Source organism: Staurois parvus, unplaced genomic scaffold (genome assembly GCF_062004578.1).
Source record: "Staurois parvus isolate SC_StPar_1 unplaced genomic scaffold, SC_StPar_1.0 ptg000098l, whole genome shotgun sequence".
NCBI classification, from domain to species: Eukaryota; Metazoa; Chordata; class Amphibia; order Anura; family Ranidae; genus Staurois; species Staurois parvus.
Genome location: NW_028317894.1, coordinates 6721885 through 6742320, shown reverse-complemented (window position 1 = coordinate 6742320; position 20436 = coordinate 6721885). Strand labels below are relative to the sequence as shown.

General features: G+C 41.5%; 1 protein-coding gene across 1 annotated transcript in view; it reads left to right on the top strand.

The window, feature by feature from the left end:
- The window catches only part of SMC6 (structural maintenance of chromosomes 6), a 166180-nt gene extending 150304 nt beyond the window's left edge, over positions 1-15876 (top strand). Inside the window, exons 26-27 of the mRNA XM_089671096.1 lie at positions 3588-3685; positions 13481-15876. Coding sequence (XP_089527222.1) covers positions 3588-3685; positions 13481-13595 — 213 coding nt within the window. The 3' untranslated portion in view covers positions 13596-15876. The remainder of the gene's footprint in view (positions 1-3587; positions 3686-13480) is intronic.
- The last annotated feature ends 4560 nt before the right edge of the window (positions 15877-20436 follow it).

Genomic DNA, 20436 nt, shown 5'->3' with positions numbered 1-20436 from the left:
AAAAACAATTATAAATATAAAAAAAATCAATAAAGTCCAAAGGTGAAGAAAAATGTGACAATCCACCACCATATATACTAAATAAACTCACCAGAGCTGAATGCTGATGATAAATCAGCATAAAACGCTAATTGCTCTGGGAGCGATGGTTAGCAGGATGTTGAGCCACTAGTAGATTGATCTCCAGGGGGTAATAATCTGCAGAGGACGTCGATAACGAAACGCGTAGGGCGGGGTTTTGATCGATGTGACGTCATTATGTTTCCCAGTGGTCTACGGCGCATGTGCTGAGTGGCTGGCTTTGTCCATTGTATTTTACAACGCTGGTGTCGGCTGGGACACCTTTTGAGTTAAGTGCGATGAGTGCATAATAAATTAAGTTGTTTTAAAGGGTTCTGCACTATGAAGCTGTTGTTGTTCTTTTCCGAGTGTCTGGCCTAATAAACTTTGGATATGGTGGAGTCTAGAAGTGGATGTCCTTAGTGGTATATTCGATTACAGATCACTGCTTCCTTTACATCGTTTTTTTTTTGAGCTGACTTCTGCAGGTTATTACCCCATGGAGATCAATCTACTAGTGGCTCAACATCCTGCTGACCATCGCTCCCAGAGCAATTAGCGTTTTATGCTGATTTATCATCAGCATTCAGCTCTGGTGAGTTTATTTAGTATATATGGTGGTGGATTGTCACATTTTTCTTCACCTTTGGACTTTATTGATTTTTTCACATTATTTTGGACATTTTTTTGGACACTTATTTATTTATTCATTTATTTATTCATGTTTATATTTATAATTGTTTTTTGGGGTATTCATTTGTATTTATTTACTAGCGCAAATTATTTCTGTTTCTTTGGTCATACACTTTATTAATATAGGGTGGAATTTGCAGCTGGTAGATTGGAGAGTGATCCATTAATACCTTTTCTATAGGCGCCATTATATTCACCTATTTTCTCTTGTCACCCAAGAGCCTACTGTAGTTCTGGGGAGATGCTCTGCCTACAGCAATGGTGTCTAACCTCTAAGAAGTTGCTCCTTTAAGTATTTGTTTCAGCTTCATGATGTCATAAAAAACTGTTTCTTGCTACAGTAATGTAGCAAAAGAAAAAAAATGCTATAATGCTGAGGTGTGTTGTGGGTTGGGTGGGGAGAGATGGATCCAGGTTTAACAATGAGTAATGTATTGATGGGTAGGTATTCATGGTCAGGTTTTCATGAACTTTTGGCCACAAGTTGCCTGGATTTCATGCTGATCATGTAACCTCAGTGTTTTGAATCACTGACCTGGAATCAGAGATCCTAATCTGTATACTTGTTCTGGGTCAGTGCATCAGTACTTAGAGAATCTGTTGTATCAATAGTACACCCAGGCAGTTGTTTCATGTCTGCAGCATTGTTCAGACTGTTATTCTAATTATCCATTGGGGAAAAACCATTACCTTGGAGTAATATGTTGTCTGTAATGGTCCCTACGGTCTATAGGTAAAGGTAAGGTTTAATAAATTTTTTTTTAAATCTCCTACTACAGCTGCAGTCACACAATTTACATGTACTGAAGTATGCTCCTTTTCCTTCTGGCTCATGGTTTCTGTAGAATTCCTGTCTTCATTGATGTCCAATCCTTTTCATAGTACTGAACATTCGGTACTGTGGGAGAAAATAGCTTCAGATCTAACATTGAAGAAGGTCCCAAAGGGCATCTGCCACTTTTTGTCCCATACTCCACTGACAGAAGTCCTTGCATTGTTCTCACAGAATGCAACACGTTCTGTGAAGGGGATCTTGCCCATCCCTCATTCAGAGAACTTTTTGCATTTTTGTGAAAACAATGCAAGGACGTTTGTCAGTGTAGGAGAGGACAGAAAAGAACAGGCTCCCATCAGGACATTAGTCAATATACTTCAGTGCTAGACCAGAAGCTATGAACTCCTGCAGCGCCAGAAGTTCAGATCTGTGAAGAAGAGAACTGGTCATCACTGGAGAGGAGATTTCTACAGGAACCATAAATCTGCAGGAGATGGGACATACAGGGGCGGACTGACAACTCATGGAGTCCCCCCGGGCAATAGGGGGTCATGGGGCCCCTGTGTCCTTGCCCAAACTCAAAAAAGCTTATGAAAAAGGCACCAGGGGCATCTCATGGGGCCCCCTACTGACCCCGGGCCCTCGGGCAGTGCCAGTTTCCAAATGGTCAATCCGCCCCTGAGGACATACTTTATTACAGGTAAGTTATGTGACTGCAGATGTAGCAAAAAAAAAAAGTTTTGGCTTTATTCTTATTTTGCTATGGCTGTACCGCTGTGCAAAGTTTGGGTCTTTAGTCCTTTCTTGTTGACTGAAGGAGGTAAATATTATTAGACGTTTCAGGTCTGCATAACACCGCACTTGATTCTCATTGTGGAAAACTCTATTGTGCTTCAAGAAGAAAGCAGAATTTATTCTCAGTTGAGTTGACATTTTTTGCACACATATCACAGGGTTGTGTCCACAGACTCTGGAATATTTTCCCTGCTTGTTTCAGTAACACATTAATACCTCTAGGTCTGCAGACAGGTATTTTAATGAATTCCTACATTAATGGAAAAGTATGTGTAGTGGTTTTACTTCCTTTTTGAATTCTTTGCTTCCCTTCATAAATAATGTGTATTAACTTTTTCTTTTTCAAGTAACCATGAAAGTAAATATATAAAATATGAATATTTTGAATTCTCTTACACAGCCAGAAAGTGGACTTATCTGATCTTCCGTATGTTTTTCATGGACTCTTTAGCTCCTGATTTGAAAAAAGGGATGTTTACAGAACCCAATAGTTCAAGCTGAAATGTAACCCTTTAAATGGGTGACTCTTCCATTCCCCCTCACTTCCAATTTATGGCAGGTTTTCTAGTTGCAATCAACTTCTTCTGTGCTTACACTTTACAATTTGCTTAAAGCGATTTTAAAGGTTCACTTTTTTTTTTTTTTTTTTTTAAACAACAAACATGTCTATACTTATCTGCTGTGTACAGTGGTTTTGCACAAAGTAGCCTGTATCCTCCTCTTCTCAGGTCCCCCGCAGGCTCTCTAGGCTCTTCCTGTCTCAGGTGCCCCACAGCAAGCACCCACTGGTCCGTTTGTCCATTCACACACGGAGCTGCGGACTTGGCTCTGCCCCCCTCTCACCTCATTGGCTGACTGGCTGTGATTGACCGCAGCGGGAGCCAATGGCTCCTGCTTGCTGTCTCAGCCAATGAGGAGGCAGAGACCCGGGACAGCCAAGGCTGTCATTCACATTGCTGGATCGCAATGAGGCTCAGGTAATTATTGAGGGGCCTGGGGGAGCTGCTGCACACAGAATGTTTTTTACCTTCATGCATAGAATGCATGAAGGTAAAAAACCTGCAGCCTTTACAGCCACTTTAATGCTCTGTGAGTCCCATGTTATGGCTATTAATTAAAGGTACATAGTACCGTGTATTGCTAAACATTGCATTTTTTGGCTTCTAGCTTTAATTTAAGGGAAAAATAAATCCTCTTTGTAATTCACCTGGCTAGTGTAATGTTTAGGTAGCAATTTAATATCTTTCTTTATTGTGCCTTGCAGGACATGGTGAATAGGCGGATATCAATGGATATGATACTTACCATGGCAGATTCTCAGAGGTTTCGCCAGTTCATTCTTTTAACCCCTCAGCATATGAGGTAATACATTTAATATTGCTAAACAGTAGACAACCTGCAGTTCTTATTTTCATAGTTGACCTTTCAGTAATGTTACAAATGTGCGTGCGCATTCCTGTAACAATAAACGGCATCAGAACAATTTTCTAAAAAACTCCACCTTTTATCATGAAAAATCCGTCCTTGAGCTCTAGTCAGTGACTGCCTAGGCTGAGGTGATATCATCATTCTCTTGCAGGCAGGAAGAAACTTTTCCTTTTGTTTACTTTAGTAATCAGACTGCAACACTGAAACTTTGTAGCACATAAGCCCCTGTTCACACCAGTGCAATTTGGAGAGAAAAAAGCAGAGAAAGTCATTGTAAGGGAGTTATGTGATCTCTGGGAGAAGTAATACACAACCTGTTAAACATACACATTACGTAGTGTACATTAACATTGATAACTATATCTGATGCTAGTTTCACTTTAATGCATATTAAGACAGAACATTTAGAGTCATTTCAATAGCGTCCCCTTAAAAAAAAAACCTAAGCTAGGGTTCCTTATTAATTAGAAAGGTAACACATTTGAATGATGCGGCAGATTAATGTTACTGCATACAAAATTCAGATATCCTGGCATCTCTAGTCAGGCTTACATGTAAAGGCATTCTTTACTCCTCACCAAGCGGTTGAGCATTAAAGTAGATAATGCGCCCTTTATTGATGGCCTTCCAAGCTGCCTTAACGGGAAGCCAGAATTTTATTTGATAACACTGTATGCTTTGGGGCTGCTTTAATAAAGAATGAACTTTGAAAAAGAGCCACAATTTCCGCTCTGTGAGCAGATTCTTAATGGATGTTCTGGCATGAGAGCTGTACTTAGAGCTTTCTGGGGAATATTCTAGTGCCACCATCTCTACATACTGACTGCAGTGGCCCTTAGCTCCTCCCTGTATAGTGAGTACTATGTAGAATTGAAAGTCAGAGATTGGCAGCTGGGATTTTGGTGCCCTGAGAGAAACCTGGGTTAAGAATGACTAGGGTCGTTCACATTGAACTACAGAAAGGAGGCGGAGGGGCAAGGTATCTGTGTTTTGGAGGTTTTTATGAAAAAGTGATCAGTACTTCTGTCATAGATTAAAGGTGGACCCTATATCTGTTAATGTGACATGAACAAATGTTGAATTTCTTATGATCTCTCCCCTGATATTTTATACCACCATGTATTACTTTATTAAAAGAGGTAAAGTGTGTCAGTTTTGTTCAGCAGCATAAAAAAGTTCCATATTCTTAAAAAAAACCCCAAAAAAACAAAGAGAAAAAATTAAAGCATTTTGAATCAATATTATAGTATACAGAATTCAGCAGTGTGGGGAATGTAATATACAGCACTGTGCAGCAATACATTAGAGAATTCCGCCATTAAATTGACAGTCAAGAGAGAATTGTGTGGTACAATGGCGATCAATGCAAAAGTGCGTGGGTACGGTGGAGAAGTTAGCAGGTGAAGTGGTGGGCAGTGGCAGTAAGTGGATAAATGTGTGGGTGCTTCTTCCATGTACTGATTCATTAACCTCTTACCACCCACATAACCCATATGTGTGGCGGCTAAGCGGGTGGGCTTTAATGCTCACATACTGTGCACATGTGTCTATGGGCATCAAAGGTTTCTGTGCTGAGCGTGCGTTCACTGTATACTCTCAGCACAGTGACCAGCCTGTCTTAGGCAGCTCTCCTGGTCTCTATTAATGATTGGGGACTGGCTCCTGAATGTGATCACTGTGACAATCACAGAAGTCATGCAATCAGACAGTCTTTCCTGCCCCTGGCTGGAAAGATCCAGTTAAAGGGACACTAGGACCACTGCGGTCTCCTTGCATTGTTCATCCTTCACCAGCTGTCCTTATTTAGGGTCAAAAAGCATTACAGCTAAAAAGTTCACCTGTTTTTTTACCAGGAAATTTTGTACTCCAGAAAAGATCTCTGGAAGTCCTGCTCACTGTAGAGACTTGGCTGTCTCAGCAAAACTGGGCTCATTGAGCTCTCCTCTGTGGTCATAGTAATAAAGATCTAGTAGTGATCAAATTATGCTTCAATCAACCAAAACTTTTTCATTTTGTGTACATTTTTTCAGTTTTTCCAAATCTACATTTATTCAACAAGGAAGTGGAAATGATCAGTTTTTCACTGCTGATTACTCACTACTAGGAGAAAAACGTAAAAGCAGCTTCTGCAATGTCTCAGCCTACTCTGCAGATGCTGCTTCTGCGTGGTGATGGATTTCTTTGAGTAAACCAAGCAGAACTAGAAAACAGAACAGGTCTTGAGGTAAATCCAATGATGCTTCTGTACTGTAGACTAGCAGATGACAAACACAAATCATAACTGACATGGCTGTTCCTGTGGTCCTCATCTGAGTTATTGCTTGTGGCAGGCACCACCACACGAGCTGTTTGAGATATCAGAGCTGCTGCAGGTTTCCAACACTCTGACAAGCAGTGTCTTACATGAGGTGCCAGAGGGGATGTGCCTGAGAGCAGCTGCCATTTCTATTTTCCTTTTCATCTACACTGCACAGAAAGAGAGGATGATGTAAAACAGCCATAATGGGAGTTCCCCTTCTGGCATTATATGAGTATAGACATGTCCTTTTATAAAAATGTAGATAAAAAATAGAAAGAGAACTACAAATGCAGCCATGCAAAAGTTAGAGTGCATTGATTAAAGAAATGTCAGGACAAGACCTATCAGCCTTCTTGTGTCTTTGGCAGTATGCGATGTCTCTTTACAAAGACTGGTGCAATCTAAGTACCTTCATAATGTAAATATACTGGACAGCAAATGTTGCATAGGTTGAAAGCAAATTTAAAGGATAAGTTCACCTTTTGTACAAAAATTATAAATGCACTTTTTTGCAGGTAAAAAATGTGCATTTTTTATTTTTGGCTGCAGGAGCCTGTAAAGCATTACAGCAGCGATAAGCAGTTCACTGGTGCCATGCAGGTCTCCTGCAGATCTGTCAGTATATGTGCTTGCCTATATGGGATGTACAAGCAAGCAGATATAATAAATATATGCGAGCGCACATAAAAACAATCAGCTGCTATGCACCAATAAATTACAATAAAAAGATTAATATAAAAAGCATCATGATAAATAAATTGTAAACGTTCATAAGGTGACTAAAGTGCTCCTAGGAATCCTGCGTTCTCTATAATTCGGTGCTTGTGCAATCAGGTATGGAAGAAATGCGCACTCACCGGAGCGCATAATAAAATGCGCCTTTATATAATATATCCTGATGTCATCAAGGTCATCTGAATTGGGGCAGGAATGGGGATGAATCTCTCACAGAATATATGGATCCTGGGGCTTTTGGTGTAGATCAGGAGAATGCCAGAGTCCCCTTTAAGGGATGGATGGGTGCAGCTCACCAGGTATACAGGAAGCTCCCTCTCTGGAGACTGGATGCTGGGTTGTCTGAAAATTAATTTGTAAGGAAAGGCTACAGTACAGCCTGTGCCCACCAACACTACATCGACACCCTCCAGACGATGAGCCTTCCCAGACTCCCAGAAGCAGCTGGCGAGATAAGGAGGACGTGCAGTCTTGGCGTCGATGTAGTGTTGGTGTGCACAGGCTGTATTGTAGCCTTTCCTTACAAATTAATTTTCAGACAACCCAGCATCCAGTCTCCAGAGAGGGAGCTTCCTGTATACCTGGTGAGCTGCACCCATCCATCCCTTAAAGGGAACTCTGGCATTCTCCTGATCTACACCAAAAGCCCCAGGATCCATATATTCTGTGAGGGATTCACCGTGGTAGTTCATTGAGGACTACAAGCCAACAGGCACTAAGGAACGAACACTGTGAATGAGTCGGGCAGGCGGGTGGAGCCCTGCACAGCCACCTTTTTTTTTATTTTTTAAGTTTTGACAGCTAGCGAGGGGGATAGAAGATGCCCTGCTAGCTGTCAAAATGGGGGAGCAGGGGCCGGTGGATTCATAACATGCTACACCCTGAATATGGATGTAACATGTTATGAAAGGTGAACTTATTCTTTAAGGTTAATTATGACAAGTGCAGTGCGGTTTTTCCACATCAGACGCCCGACTTGCCACTTTAAGGAGAATTTCAGCAGGTGAATATTCACGACCAACATTGGCTGATTTATTATTTGTTTTATTATTATTATTATAATACAGGTGTAGCGGAGAACAGAAATATTATGTTTTTGTGTGTTGTTTTGTTGAAATCGATAGTGTGTAAAGCAGTCTGTTTGTCTGCTTAAATAATCTGAGTTCCTGTGCCCCACTGGGGGGGGGGGGGGGGGAGTAGGAGATCAGCTTAATCTCAGTAGGAAGTACAGACAGCATTGTCCTGTAGCTGGAAAAAGCCTGAATTGCCATCACCAGGTTTGGATGCTTAAGGCTTAGCTAAATTCAAAGGACAACATAATATCCCTATGCTGGCAGAAAGGGTCAGAATGTTCAGAGTTTACTCCTATGATGGACAGAGGTGCTGATGGCTGTAGGTCTCACTAGGAGGCTAGAAGATGTATGGAATTGCTGAGGCTGATAGTTCCATATCGACTGTGCTTTGCTCTCTACACTACTGGGATTTGTAGTTCTGCATTAGCTGTGCAGCTTCCTGGACACTGGGACTCTACTCTCCCCTTTGCTCTTCCTTCAACTGCTGCCCATGTAGCCCTGAAGGCCTGGACACACAGTCCTCCAAGGACCCACAGTGGGAAGGACAACTACCCTCCAGACCTCCTTTTCCTTGTCACTTTGCCTGGATAACGTCTGCTGAGGCCACTGTTGGCTGGCAAGTCCCTGAATTGCTGTCCTGTGCCCCTGAACTTTGCTGTACTGGATTGTTGCCTGCTACTCCCTTATCTGCGACTCGGAAAGTATTGAAATCAAAAGTTCCACGTGACAACCAGGTAGCATACTGTACTCAAAAGTTTCAAAGGTATTTGAGTCTGAGTTGTGTTTGACTGTCTGAGTTGAATCATTTAGGAGTGGCTCTACCTGAGGACTTGCAGAGCAATGATTTCTCTGAAACATTCATTTTGTGGCTATGTGATTTCTGAATCTCTCCTGTTGCTTCTTGGACATTCCCCAAGTAGCAAGTACATCAGCAGTCATCCGGTGAACAGCTTTGACATGAGAAAGCAAAGCTCTGCCTCTACTAAGATAGCTTTCTCCACACAGTACTGAACAAGGCATGAAAAACGAGTAAAGGTACAAAGCTACAGCCAGTCTGTAGGCAGTATAGGTAATTTGTCCATTACCATCTACTTGCCCTTCAGTTGCTAGTGTTCTTTTTGGCTCATAACTTTTGAAATGGCTCTGTTGTGTAATGTAGACACTGCAGTTCACTACTATACATTTCATGGTAAATTTTTTCTTAACTCGGAGAATAACATAATTAATCACAGTTTTATTGAGTATCCCTAGGTAAGTAATCCAGAGCTCTGTTCTCCAGGGAAGTGCAGTTCTTAATTTTTTGTGTAGTTTCTTAATTATTCTTGACATGACCCATTTTTATGTGCTGCTGAGTAGCAGCTGGTAGAGAACAGGAATTCTCTTGTCTCTTTCTTGCTACATGGAGAAGCTAAGCCAGGGCTGCACTCCCTTTTTAAGTAAAAACATGTTGTATAGGGCTTTGGATTTTCTTGCTAGCCTTTATCTGCTTTGCATTCTGTCTATCCTATTTTTTTTCTTTAACCACTAGCCTGCAGGGCACTTATACCCCCTTCCTGCCCAGGCCAATTTCAGCTTTCAGCACTGTCACACTTTGAATGACAATTCCGTGGTCATGCAACACTGTACCCATATGAAATTTTTATCATTTTTTTGTGACAGATGGAGCTTTATTTTGGTGGTATTTAATCACCTCTGGGATTTTTATTTTTTCTTAAACCAAAAAACACTAAACATTTTGAAAAAAAACATTTTTTTTTTTGGTTTTTGTTATACAATTTTGTAAATAAGTGATTTTCCCCCTTCACTGATGTGCGCTAATGAGGCTGTAGTGATGGGCACTGATAGGCTGCTCTGATGGACACTGATAGGTGGCACTGATGAGGAGGCACTGGTAGGTTGCACTGATGGGCATTGACAGGCATCACTGATGGGCACTGAAAGGCAGCACTGCTACATGAAACGATACATGGCACTGATAGGCAGCACTGACTGGCACTGATAGGCGGAACTGACTGGCACTGTTGTGCACTGATAGGCAACACTGACTGGCACTGATAGGTGGCACTGATTGGCATTGATAGGTGGCACTGACTGGCACTGATGGGTGACATTGAAAGGCAGCTCAGATGGGCACTGATATGTGGCATTGAAGTGCACTGATATGCACTATGTGGCATTGATGTGGCACTGATGGGCACTGGCAGGTGGCACTTCTGGGGCCACACTGATCATCAGGGCACACTGATCATCAGTGCACTGATGATCAGTGTACATGTCCCCTCCGCGGAAAGCCGATTACCGGCTCTCCTCTCCTTTTGAGCTGTCAGCGTGACAGCCCGAGAGGAGAGAAATGCCGATAACCGGCATTTACATGTTTACATGTGATCAGCTGTGATTTGACACAGCTGATCACATGACCGAGCCGACATCTTTGGCTCTTTCCATGATTCGCTGTGTCCGAGGGACACAGCGCACCGGCGATCGCAGTGCTGCGCGCTCCCAGAGCCGCGCATGCGCAGTGAGAATGGTAGGATGTCATATGACGTCCTATCAGAACGAGAGAACCACCTTGCACCCGTCATTGTACTATAGGGCGGGCGGAAGGTGGTTAAAGACCATAGAGCAAAACTATTGTGAGGCTGTTACAAGGCTTTCTTTAGTCCTCATGCACACTGAGCATTAAAAACGTTGCTTTTAGGGGCGTCTGTTTTTTTTTTTTTTCCTTTTTTTAAATTTTTGCCTTTAAACACCCCTCAGTGTTAGCCTGAGTCTTAGTCCATGCACACCTAGGCATTTAGAGGGAGGAAAAAAAACACATTGCTAGCGTGTCCAGGATCTGCAGCGTTTTGGCGGGAAGAAAAAGTTCAGTTTACATTAGTCCACATCCGTTTCTGCATAAATTTGGTTTTCGCAGCAAAAAAAAAAAAGAATCCAGAGGTAACGATTGTATAAAAAAACAAATGTTTCTTGCCTAAAAACAGACATAAACAGAACAAATGTAAACAGACAGCATCTGTTTACATTCATTCCATTTCAGTGGATCTGGGCGTTGGCTTTTCAGTTTAAAAAATGTAACCAAATGAATGTGGATGTAAATGGATGATCATCCGTTTACATATGTCCATAGAAATGAACTGTTGTCCGTTTTCCATTTGCCAAGAGTTGGAGGAAAAATGGACAGACTGTGCACCTGTGTGAAACCAAAACAGGAGGGATAGCCATCTATTACAAAAAGTTTAGAATTGCTAGAGCTGGGGACGAAGCAACTATTATTCCAATAATGTCTGCTATGATTTGGAAGATTTTCCTCCAGAAATTATGCAGATGTTCACAATACCATAAGATATGCAGCAATGTTCCTGTGAAACCACATTGAGAAGACCACGAGGGATACAATTTTGACAAATCTAAAGGTTGTTGGGTATCATTTCAAGGTGAGATGGGTAGATAGGTCAGTTTCCCAACAGAGAAAAGGTAGGGACTTATAGAAATATGTGTTATCTTGCAAGATGTTATAGAATAGAGAAACCCCCTACTTAGTTTGTGTGACAGTTGTGTAGAATTGCTGAACTTTAGAAGGGATAATCTTTATGGAATCTGGGAGGTTGTGTAATGTATGTGCCAGGCACATGTAGCTGAAAAAAAAAATATCTGTGTTTAATAGGCCAAATTCTATCATAAGTGTATCATAGCTTTTTAAGGTGGTTCCATCCTACAAATCGGAAACCATAGAGCTGTGCCTGCAGATCCAGCATTCAATAGGGAGGTATAAACACTTTTAATATAGACAATTGCAAGGGTATGGAGCAAACACGTGAAGGATGTTAAGAAGATAGAGGTTGCCAGAAATCGGCTAGCTGGCAATGATCTAGGTTTTTTTTCCCCAGGGACAAGGGATTGTTCAATATCAATTCAAAGTAAATGTTGAAGCTGGTCCAGGTGGAATGAGGTTGAAGTAAACACAAATATCAATAGGCCCCTTGCCTCTGAATTTCTTGTGATTAATGAGTTGAAAGTGTGCACTCTTAGCTCTCTTGCAGTTCCACAGAAAAGGTTTTATAAGGGTGTTCAGAGAGCATAAATATTTGTAGAGAATAGGAACAGGTAGGGTCCAGAAGAGATGTAGAACCAGGAGAGATTAAGCTTGGTTAGCCGTCCTATCTTTTGAGTTCAGTGCTAAAGCCTTCAATAATGTTCCCTTCCTCTGAAAGCTTTGAGAGTAGGTCCGGGATCAGCCCTGAACTCTGACAAGACAATACTGTAGAACATCTGGGGGGCCTTACAGCCTGACAAATGACTCTATTTTTCTTTCTTTTTTTTTTTTGGACACATAGGATATTTCTGCTAAAGACCCAAAACGTATCCATAAGATATAATGATACACTATAATAGCCTAAAATTGGAGATTCAGATGCTTAGAAATGTGCATCCATGAATGGTTCTTTTCAGCTCTCTTTTAAGAGTTATAGAAAAAGCCCAATGTTCATCTAAAATGGGCATAGTGCCATTGCCTGGCCGCAATGTCACTCAGTCCCTTGCTCCCTTGTGCCTGGCTGTCCTTTGGCTGCTCATGCCCCAAGTACTGTATTCTGGAGAAGTAGGGCACATGGAAAAAGTGTTTGATCTATTTTTTTTTAATATAGCCAAACTCTAGACAGATATAAGAAAATTAGTTTAATTACTAAAAAAAGTATACAGTCTGTCATTGCTACCATTTCATTCTGCAATTACTTATTACCTGGATGTCTAGAACAAGTTTTTAGATTAGGACTTTTGACTTTCCTGAACTGCCAACTTGTTCTGGGTGTCTTCCAAGGTATTGAAGGCAAAGAGGCTGTACAATAGTCAGGCAATTAGCATTTCAGAAGGATAATAATGGCACCTCCATAATTCTTCTAGAAAGGTTTTCCTTAATTGTTCACATAAACACTAGGAATTACTACTTGGCAAGCTCATGTATTAAAGGGAGAGAGTTGGTGGTGGGTGGAACCAGTGTGAAAATGTTCTCTAGAGGAAAAAAAAGGAGGTAGAGTGATGTTACAGAATATAAATGGAGAAATGGGGCAGTGGTGGAGAATATACAAAATTACAGTCTCTGAAAAATATTGACACACTCCTGCTTTGCAAGCATAGTACAACAATATGTACAATTCCTGGTCAGTGTTGTAGGTAAGTAAAACAGTTCTTATATGTGAATCTGATCTAGGTACCTAGCTTTTCTGGCTGGAATTGTCTTAATTATTTTTTTTCTTTTGTTACTGGTATTTATATTGCGCTGATCATTTACGCAGTGCTTTATGTATATTGTACTTTCACATCAGTCCCTGCCCTCAAGTAGCTTACAATCTATGTTCCCTATCTCACATTCATACATACACATTCTAGGACCATTTTCAACAGGATCCAATTTATCTACCAGCATGTCTTTGGAGTGTAGGAGGAAACCCGCACAAGCAAAGGGAACAATATGCAAACTCTATATAGATAAAAACCAGTGACCCTGCATGCAAAGTGACGTTCTAACCACTAAGCCACTGTACTGCCCCTGAGCTATATAAATAATAACCAGAGCGCACGAATGCACATTCTAATGTTCGTTTTTTGTTTTTTTTTAATTTGCAGCTCCCTCCCATCCAGCAATCTCATCCGAATTCTTCGAATGCAAGATCCTGAACGAGGACAAACCACATTGCCTTTTTTGCCAAGAAGCCAGCAAGATGAAGAAACAGAAGATTAAATTCTTCATCATGCTGCCTGAAAACCCTAACTAAATGCAGGGAGAAGACTGCAGTTCATTTTGATGCTGTTTGTCACAAGCCCAGGCATTTCAAAATGAGCATAGGCTGAAAAAGGCACGAGCAGAGGTTACCTTCAGCGAAATCTTGTTAAAAAAAAAATAAAAGCAATCATTGGCTTCAGGGATACAAGCAGTTGAAGTTGTATACAAAACTTAATTTCTTTTCAGGAAAGACTAAAGCTGGCTAGTATAGATGATCCAAAAAAAAAAAACAGATTCCCCCATCCACACAAACCAGGTGGATGGAGTAATCCTCCACCCTGGGACATTGTATTTTGACAGTAGGGACTGCTCCCCTATCAGAATACACTGATCAGCAATGCAGCTGATTGGCTGAAGCCCCTGATTGAATAAAAGTTTTCCAACAATCCTGTTTGATGGAAGTTGATCATTATAGAGACTTCTTTCATGTGGAAATGACCACAGATGGATCGAAATTCATCCTGGTCTCTGCTGAGCCAGATAGATCTATGGTCAGTGTAAGCTTGTCACCTTTCTGCCTCTTGTTGGTCAGTAAAGATATGTAATACAGTGCCTCTTTTTGTTCTATTTAGTTATAAGTTATTTTGGTAACAGACTAATAGGGTAGCTTGATGGGTAAGACCGGACCAAACTGAACTTTTACAGGAAAGGCTGAGGCTTTTCTATTCCTTCAGCTTTCCACCTCTGGATCCACATGTTAGTTACACATGCCTTTTCCAGTGGAAGTAATGGTTGAGAATATCATACAAAAAAAAAAAATGCTCAGTTTGAATTGCCTACATTTGTGACAGTTTTACTTGTGTTGTGCAATACATTGGCCCCACATGTTATGTAGGTGTGGGCAGCCAGCAGTTGAGGAGCTTCCATTTTCAGCAAGCTTTACCACTGTTTGCAGGCCAGGATGGTGCCAGTATTTCCTGAGCAACCATAGGCCTCAAATTTCAGTGGTCAGTTTCTTAAAGCTCAATAGAACTTTCAGTTTAAATTGACTAAATACATTCCAGGTGCATTAAAACACAATGTGCTCAGTGTCTCACAGGTTTTTTTTTTCTAAAGCAGCCACAGCCAGAGTAGAAAAGTCTGTCCTCTGCCAGCAGCTGTAGAGAAGGACCTTTACTTTCTGTAGGGAAGCAGTGGTCTCTCCTTAGAGATCTAACACACTCACCACTGAGTCAAAGCTATGTAATTGCCAAAGCTCATGCTTCATGCTAATTACAGAGCTCTGATTCAGAATCAGGCATGTCATATTGCTGAAAAGAAACCACTGCTTCCCCACAGAGAGCAAGGGTACCACTCTGCAGTATGCTGACAGGAGACAGGTTGTTCTGGACAGACTGTGGTTGATTTTTAAAGAAAACAAACTGATAGACTTTGTACACTTTCTCTTTTTATGCACCTGGAATTCATTTAGTCAATTTAAACTGAAAGTTCAATTGGTTGAGCTTTACTGCAAAATGATGGCAGTGCTAAGATATAAACAGATGTATGTGACAAAGATTACAGCTCAGCATGTTCTTCCCCCTGCTGTGAAGAGTAGGTGTTCCTGCGCCCTGCATATTGCAGTACTAGACACCCTGACTTACCTGCTAATAATGACACCTGGGGATTGTTCCTGAAGCTATGCATATGCTGGCCTACAGAAGCTTCAGTTTGTCCATCTACTTAGGTAGTAGTAGGGTGTACTCCACCCTACTGCAATATTCAGTCTTACAGCGGAGGCTCTCAGCTTTGTCATGCATGTCTCTGTTTAGGAATGTTTCTGTTTTTGTATCCACCTGTTAATATAACTGAAATTTTGTATATCAATGTTTTGTTCTGTACTTTTCTGAGCCCTGGTTCACACTGTTGCAAATTGTCATGCAATTTGACTGTTCAAATCACTTGACAAATCGCATCAAATGATCGGCAATAGAACCAACTTCATCGGAGTCACACCGATTACAAAAAGTAGTTCCTGCACCACTTTTGCTGACTTGAGGTGCAACGTGCATGAAGTCTCACAAATGTCTATGAAGTTGCACTGCCATCTGACTGAAATCGTGCGACTTCATTTGAAGTCTAACGATCTCAACGTTGTATCCAGTGTGAACCAGGGCTTACTGGGTCCTGTAAATATTTAGTGTATTTTATATTCGCATGTTTTGTTAGAATCCTTGAAGAATGCTGACAGATTTCAAAAGTTTAAAGTTGAAAAACTGTTTTAGCTATTGTTTTATAGTAAAGTTATTTTATTTATTAAGTTGTGTTTGAATCTATATGTAGCATAACAATAATCGCATATAATCTGCAGTATGATCGGGTAATTTTTTGGGACTAAAATCTTAACGCCAGTACTGGCTTTTATTTAAAAAGTGCAATGCCCAAAAGCTGTTGAATAAAAATAGCAGCCTCCTAGTGTAGTAAGCTTTGTTTGGTGTAGCACAAATAAAAACAATAAGTAATGCAAGTCTAAGTGAAAAGATCAGCATGTAACTAGGTGGAGACAGTCCCAGAGCTGGACCTCAAGTCATCAGGCTGAAGCCGCTGTGGAAGCACCGGTCACCACAAGTACTGAGAGAACTGCCGATGATGTAACTGGAATGAGCACCTCCACACCAGGTAAACATCCAAATCACCTCTTGCTCATTTGCAATCTGCAAGGAGTCATGGGAAACATGTTTCAGAGAGAAGGTCTGTCGTCGTCCCCTTCATCAGTACTGTCCTCTGCAGACTCGCCACTCCTCTTCCATGATGCACATCTCACTCCCTGGCTGTCATCGACATTCCGTTGGGGGCACGTCATAAAGTAGCATGGACTTGCAGTACAGCAGTGCTCACACGTCATTGAGTACCACCCACCACTGCCACTCTAGTGAAGGAATCCAAATTTCACACACCCCCTGGGGGCACATCATAGCACAGCATGGACTGACAGTACTGCTGGACAGAGCAATGCTCGCATGTTGGGTAACACCCACTGTTGCCACCTTGGAAGAAGAAGGGAAACCTAATGTCACTGGACTTGGCTGACAAATGCTCGAAAAATGTATGTATATGGGTTTTTTGTTAATTCATCCTTGGGGAGCAAGGGATGTTTTGAAAAGGTAGAGAGACGTAGGGGAGTTAGCTACAAGCATGCAGACAGTGAAGTCTGTTGGCGTACTTGTTCTGTGTCAGGGACCAAGTAGTGAATGAATGACTACTTTAAAGATCCAGACACTTGCACCTTTAAAAACAAGCCAGCAATGGCTGGTCCCTCTTATGGTTCTCTTGTCAGGCTACCTTTAATATAGAGTTATGTGATACCTTGCCCATCTGTGTAGATTACAATTGCACACACCGTGGACAGCTCAGGTCTTGTTTTAAGTGATTTACTTTTCTGCTTCTACCAGTAGAGAACAGCACAAGACTTCACTACTACTTTCCTGTAAACAATTGCGTTTTAGGTTCCTTTTTTTTCTGTTTTGCATTGGTGTCAGCAAGTAAAGTCATCCACAGATTTATCTTTATTCGGAACTCGGGAAGCAGGATTTCACCATCAGCAGCCACAACTGTTGAAGGGAACTTTTAGTTAAGTAGATGGGTATACATCACTGTGTAACCAAAGATTTTTTTTATCCTCTGCTTTTCATTCCAGGTGCAAAATATTTGAACATTTTTTTTTTAACCAACAGCTTATGCATAAAACTTTTGGGAAACGTGAGGGATAAAAAGGAGAGGGGATAAAAGGGATTTGAAGAGGATGTAATTCAAGGTTTCTCATATGACTGTCCTTTTCTACTCTGTGAGCTGCCTATTCTGTTCTAATTTTAAAAGAACTGAAGATTAGTGTTAGACACCTATTGCTATTGGCAGTTGGTCATCATTTGCTTTGAGGGTTGGGATCCATTTGACAGAATCTCTTGAGTTTTCATTGGAATATTTGTAAGCTAGGCAACATGCCCCAAGTCCAAAAAGAAGACAATGCATTTCAGAGTAGATCTCTGAAAAGAGAAATGTGAGATATAAAAAAAACATACTCGCCTAGATGGCTGCAGCATAGATCCAAGCTACAGCTGTCCCCGAACACCATTGATTGATGTCCAGCAGCTGTCACAGGCTGGACATGTGTGCTTTGGATGGTTTAGGAATCAGGGCAGACGGATACACTCTACAATGAACTTTACAAAGGTGCTGGAACATTTTTTGCTTTTGGAGTTAGTTCTAGTAACCCAGCACACCCTGCTTTCTGCATCCAATTACAGCATGCTGAGAGCTAAAATGGGCCCCATTTATCAAATACGTCTGTTGTCATAACATCCAGCAACATCTGTGCTCTTATTGGTAGAGTAAAAAAGCATTGTAAAGCATAAAGTTTGCCAGGGGAGGCTCACTAGGACCGAAGACATCCCTCCCTTCCTTTCTTCTATCACCAGTTACCTTAGCACTCTCCTGACGTACTCAACAGTGGATGTGGCACAGAAGGTAACAGCTGCTTGCATTTCTCTAGAGTTAGCAATTGCTTCCAAGCTTAAAAAGTACCAGTTTTAGTCCCCAAATGCATAGTTGAATATGCCACATACTGTTACTCACAATTACTGTAATCATCCTGTAATCAAAATGGATATTTCACTATTGGATTTGCCCCCTGCTGGTTTCTGATATAATTGTGGGTTTTCCAACTTTACTGACCTCTTCACACAGGCATCACACTTGAACCAGTATATTTAGACCACTGTAAATATACTTTAAATGGATATTTCCTGTAGTTGGCCACCAGGTTTGCACACATCTCAGGAGGGATTTTGGCCCACTGCTCTTGGCAGATCCTCTCCAAGTCATTAAGGTTTGTTGGCTGATGTTTGGCAACTTGAACTTTCAGCTCCCTACACAAATTTTCAATCGGATTAAGGTCTGGAGACTGGCTAGGCCACTCCAGGACCTGAATGTGCTTCTTCTCGAGCCACTCTTTTGTTGCCTTGGCTGTGTGTTTTGGGTCATTGACATGCTGGAACACCCATCCACGACCCATTTTCAATGCCCTGGCTGAGGGAAGAAGGTTCTCACCCAAGATTTGATGGTACATTGCCCCATCCATCGTCCCTTTGATGGGGTGCAGTTGTCCTGTCCCCTTAGCAGAAAAACATCTCCAAAGCAGAATGTTTCCACCACCATGTTTGACAGTTGGGATGGTGTTCTTGGGGTCATATGCAGCATTCCTCCTCCTCCAAACACGGCGAGTTGAGTTGATGCCAAAGAGCTCGATTTTGGTCTCATCTGACCACTACACTTTCAACCAGTCCTCTGCCTCATTCAGATATTCAGTGGCAAATGTCAGACGGGCCTGGACATGTGCTTTCTTGATCAGAGGGACCTTGCAGACACTGCAGGATTTCAATCCTTGTTGGCGTAGTGTGTTATCAATTGTTTTCTTGGTGACTGTGGTCCCAGCTGCCTGGATATCATTGACAAGATCCTCACGTGTAGGTCTGGGATGATTCCGCACTGTTCTCATGATCATTGACACTCCATGAGGTGAGATCTTGCATGGTGCACCAGACCTAGGGAGACTGACAGTTGTTTTGTGTTTCTTCTATGTGCAAATGATTGCACCAACTGTTGTCACCTTCTCACCAAGCTGCTTGGCAATACTTTAGTAGCCCAGTCCAGCCTTGTGTAGGTCTACAATCTTGTCCCTGACATCCTTGGACAGCTCTTTGGTCTTTGCCATGGTGGAGAGTTTGGAATCTGATTGTTTGCTTGCTCCTGTGGACAGGTGTCTTTTATACAGGTAACAAAATGAGATTAGCAGCACTCCCTTTAAGAGACTGCTTCTAATCTCAGCTTGTTACCTGTATGAAAGACACCTGGTAGCCAGAAATCCTGCTGAATGATAGGAGATCAAATACTTATTTCCCTCATGAACATGCAAATCAGTGCAGAATTTGTTAGACATGCATTTCTTTTGAAATGTTGCTATTCTGTCTCTGTGTTACAATACACCTACCATTCAATTTTTAGACTGATCGTTTCTTTGTGAGTGGGCAAACATTCAAAATCAGTAGTGGATCAATTACTTATTTCCTTCACTGTATAGATTGCATGGGTTGTTACTGACATGTGGTGAAAATTTCATGTCAATTGCACATTTCGAAATATATCTACCTAGAAAAATGGTGACGTGTTCAATACTTATTACCCTCTTGTATATCCATCCTGATGAGTCTTTGTGCCCTCCCGTCTGGACCAGAAATGCCGAACAGTAAATATGTTATTATCCAGCAGTCTTCATAGGGATTTTGAATCCCTTCTCACACTGAAAATCTTGAAAATCCTATGGATATCTCAATAATTCCTTTAGTCTGAAGTGGACCTCCAAACACCTAAATCAGCAACTGAAATATAACTGTTTTGCCACTTTCACCTTAGCGTCTGTCATCTTGTTTCATCTCTTGCCCTCGACAATCTACCCATTTTAATTTTTATGTTCACCTATTGCCATGTTATTGTGCCATATCACAGAAGCTGATTGATGCCTCCAACCATCCAACACCCAGACACTGAAGTGACCCTCTCTACTACTCACATGAGAACAGCTATCTGATCTGCAAAATAGGCCACCTTCTCATTTCTAGGAATTCATTTAGAAATATGTTTTAATATAGAACAGAGATCAAAGACTCGTATGGACTGTGTACAGGGACCAGACTGTATTGTCACATTTACAGCTTTAAACTGTATCAAAGGGAAATCTTGCATGTGACTCTGCGGCATCTTTATCCTCTCATCAACCAGCATTATAGCCCAGACTCTGCAGTATAGTGCCCAGTGTAGCGTGCAC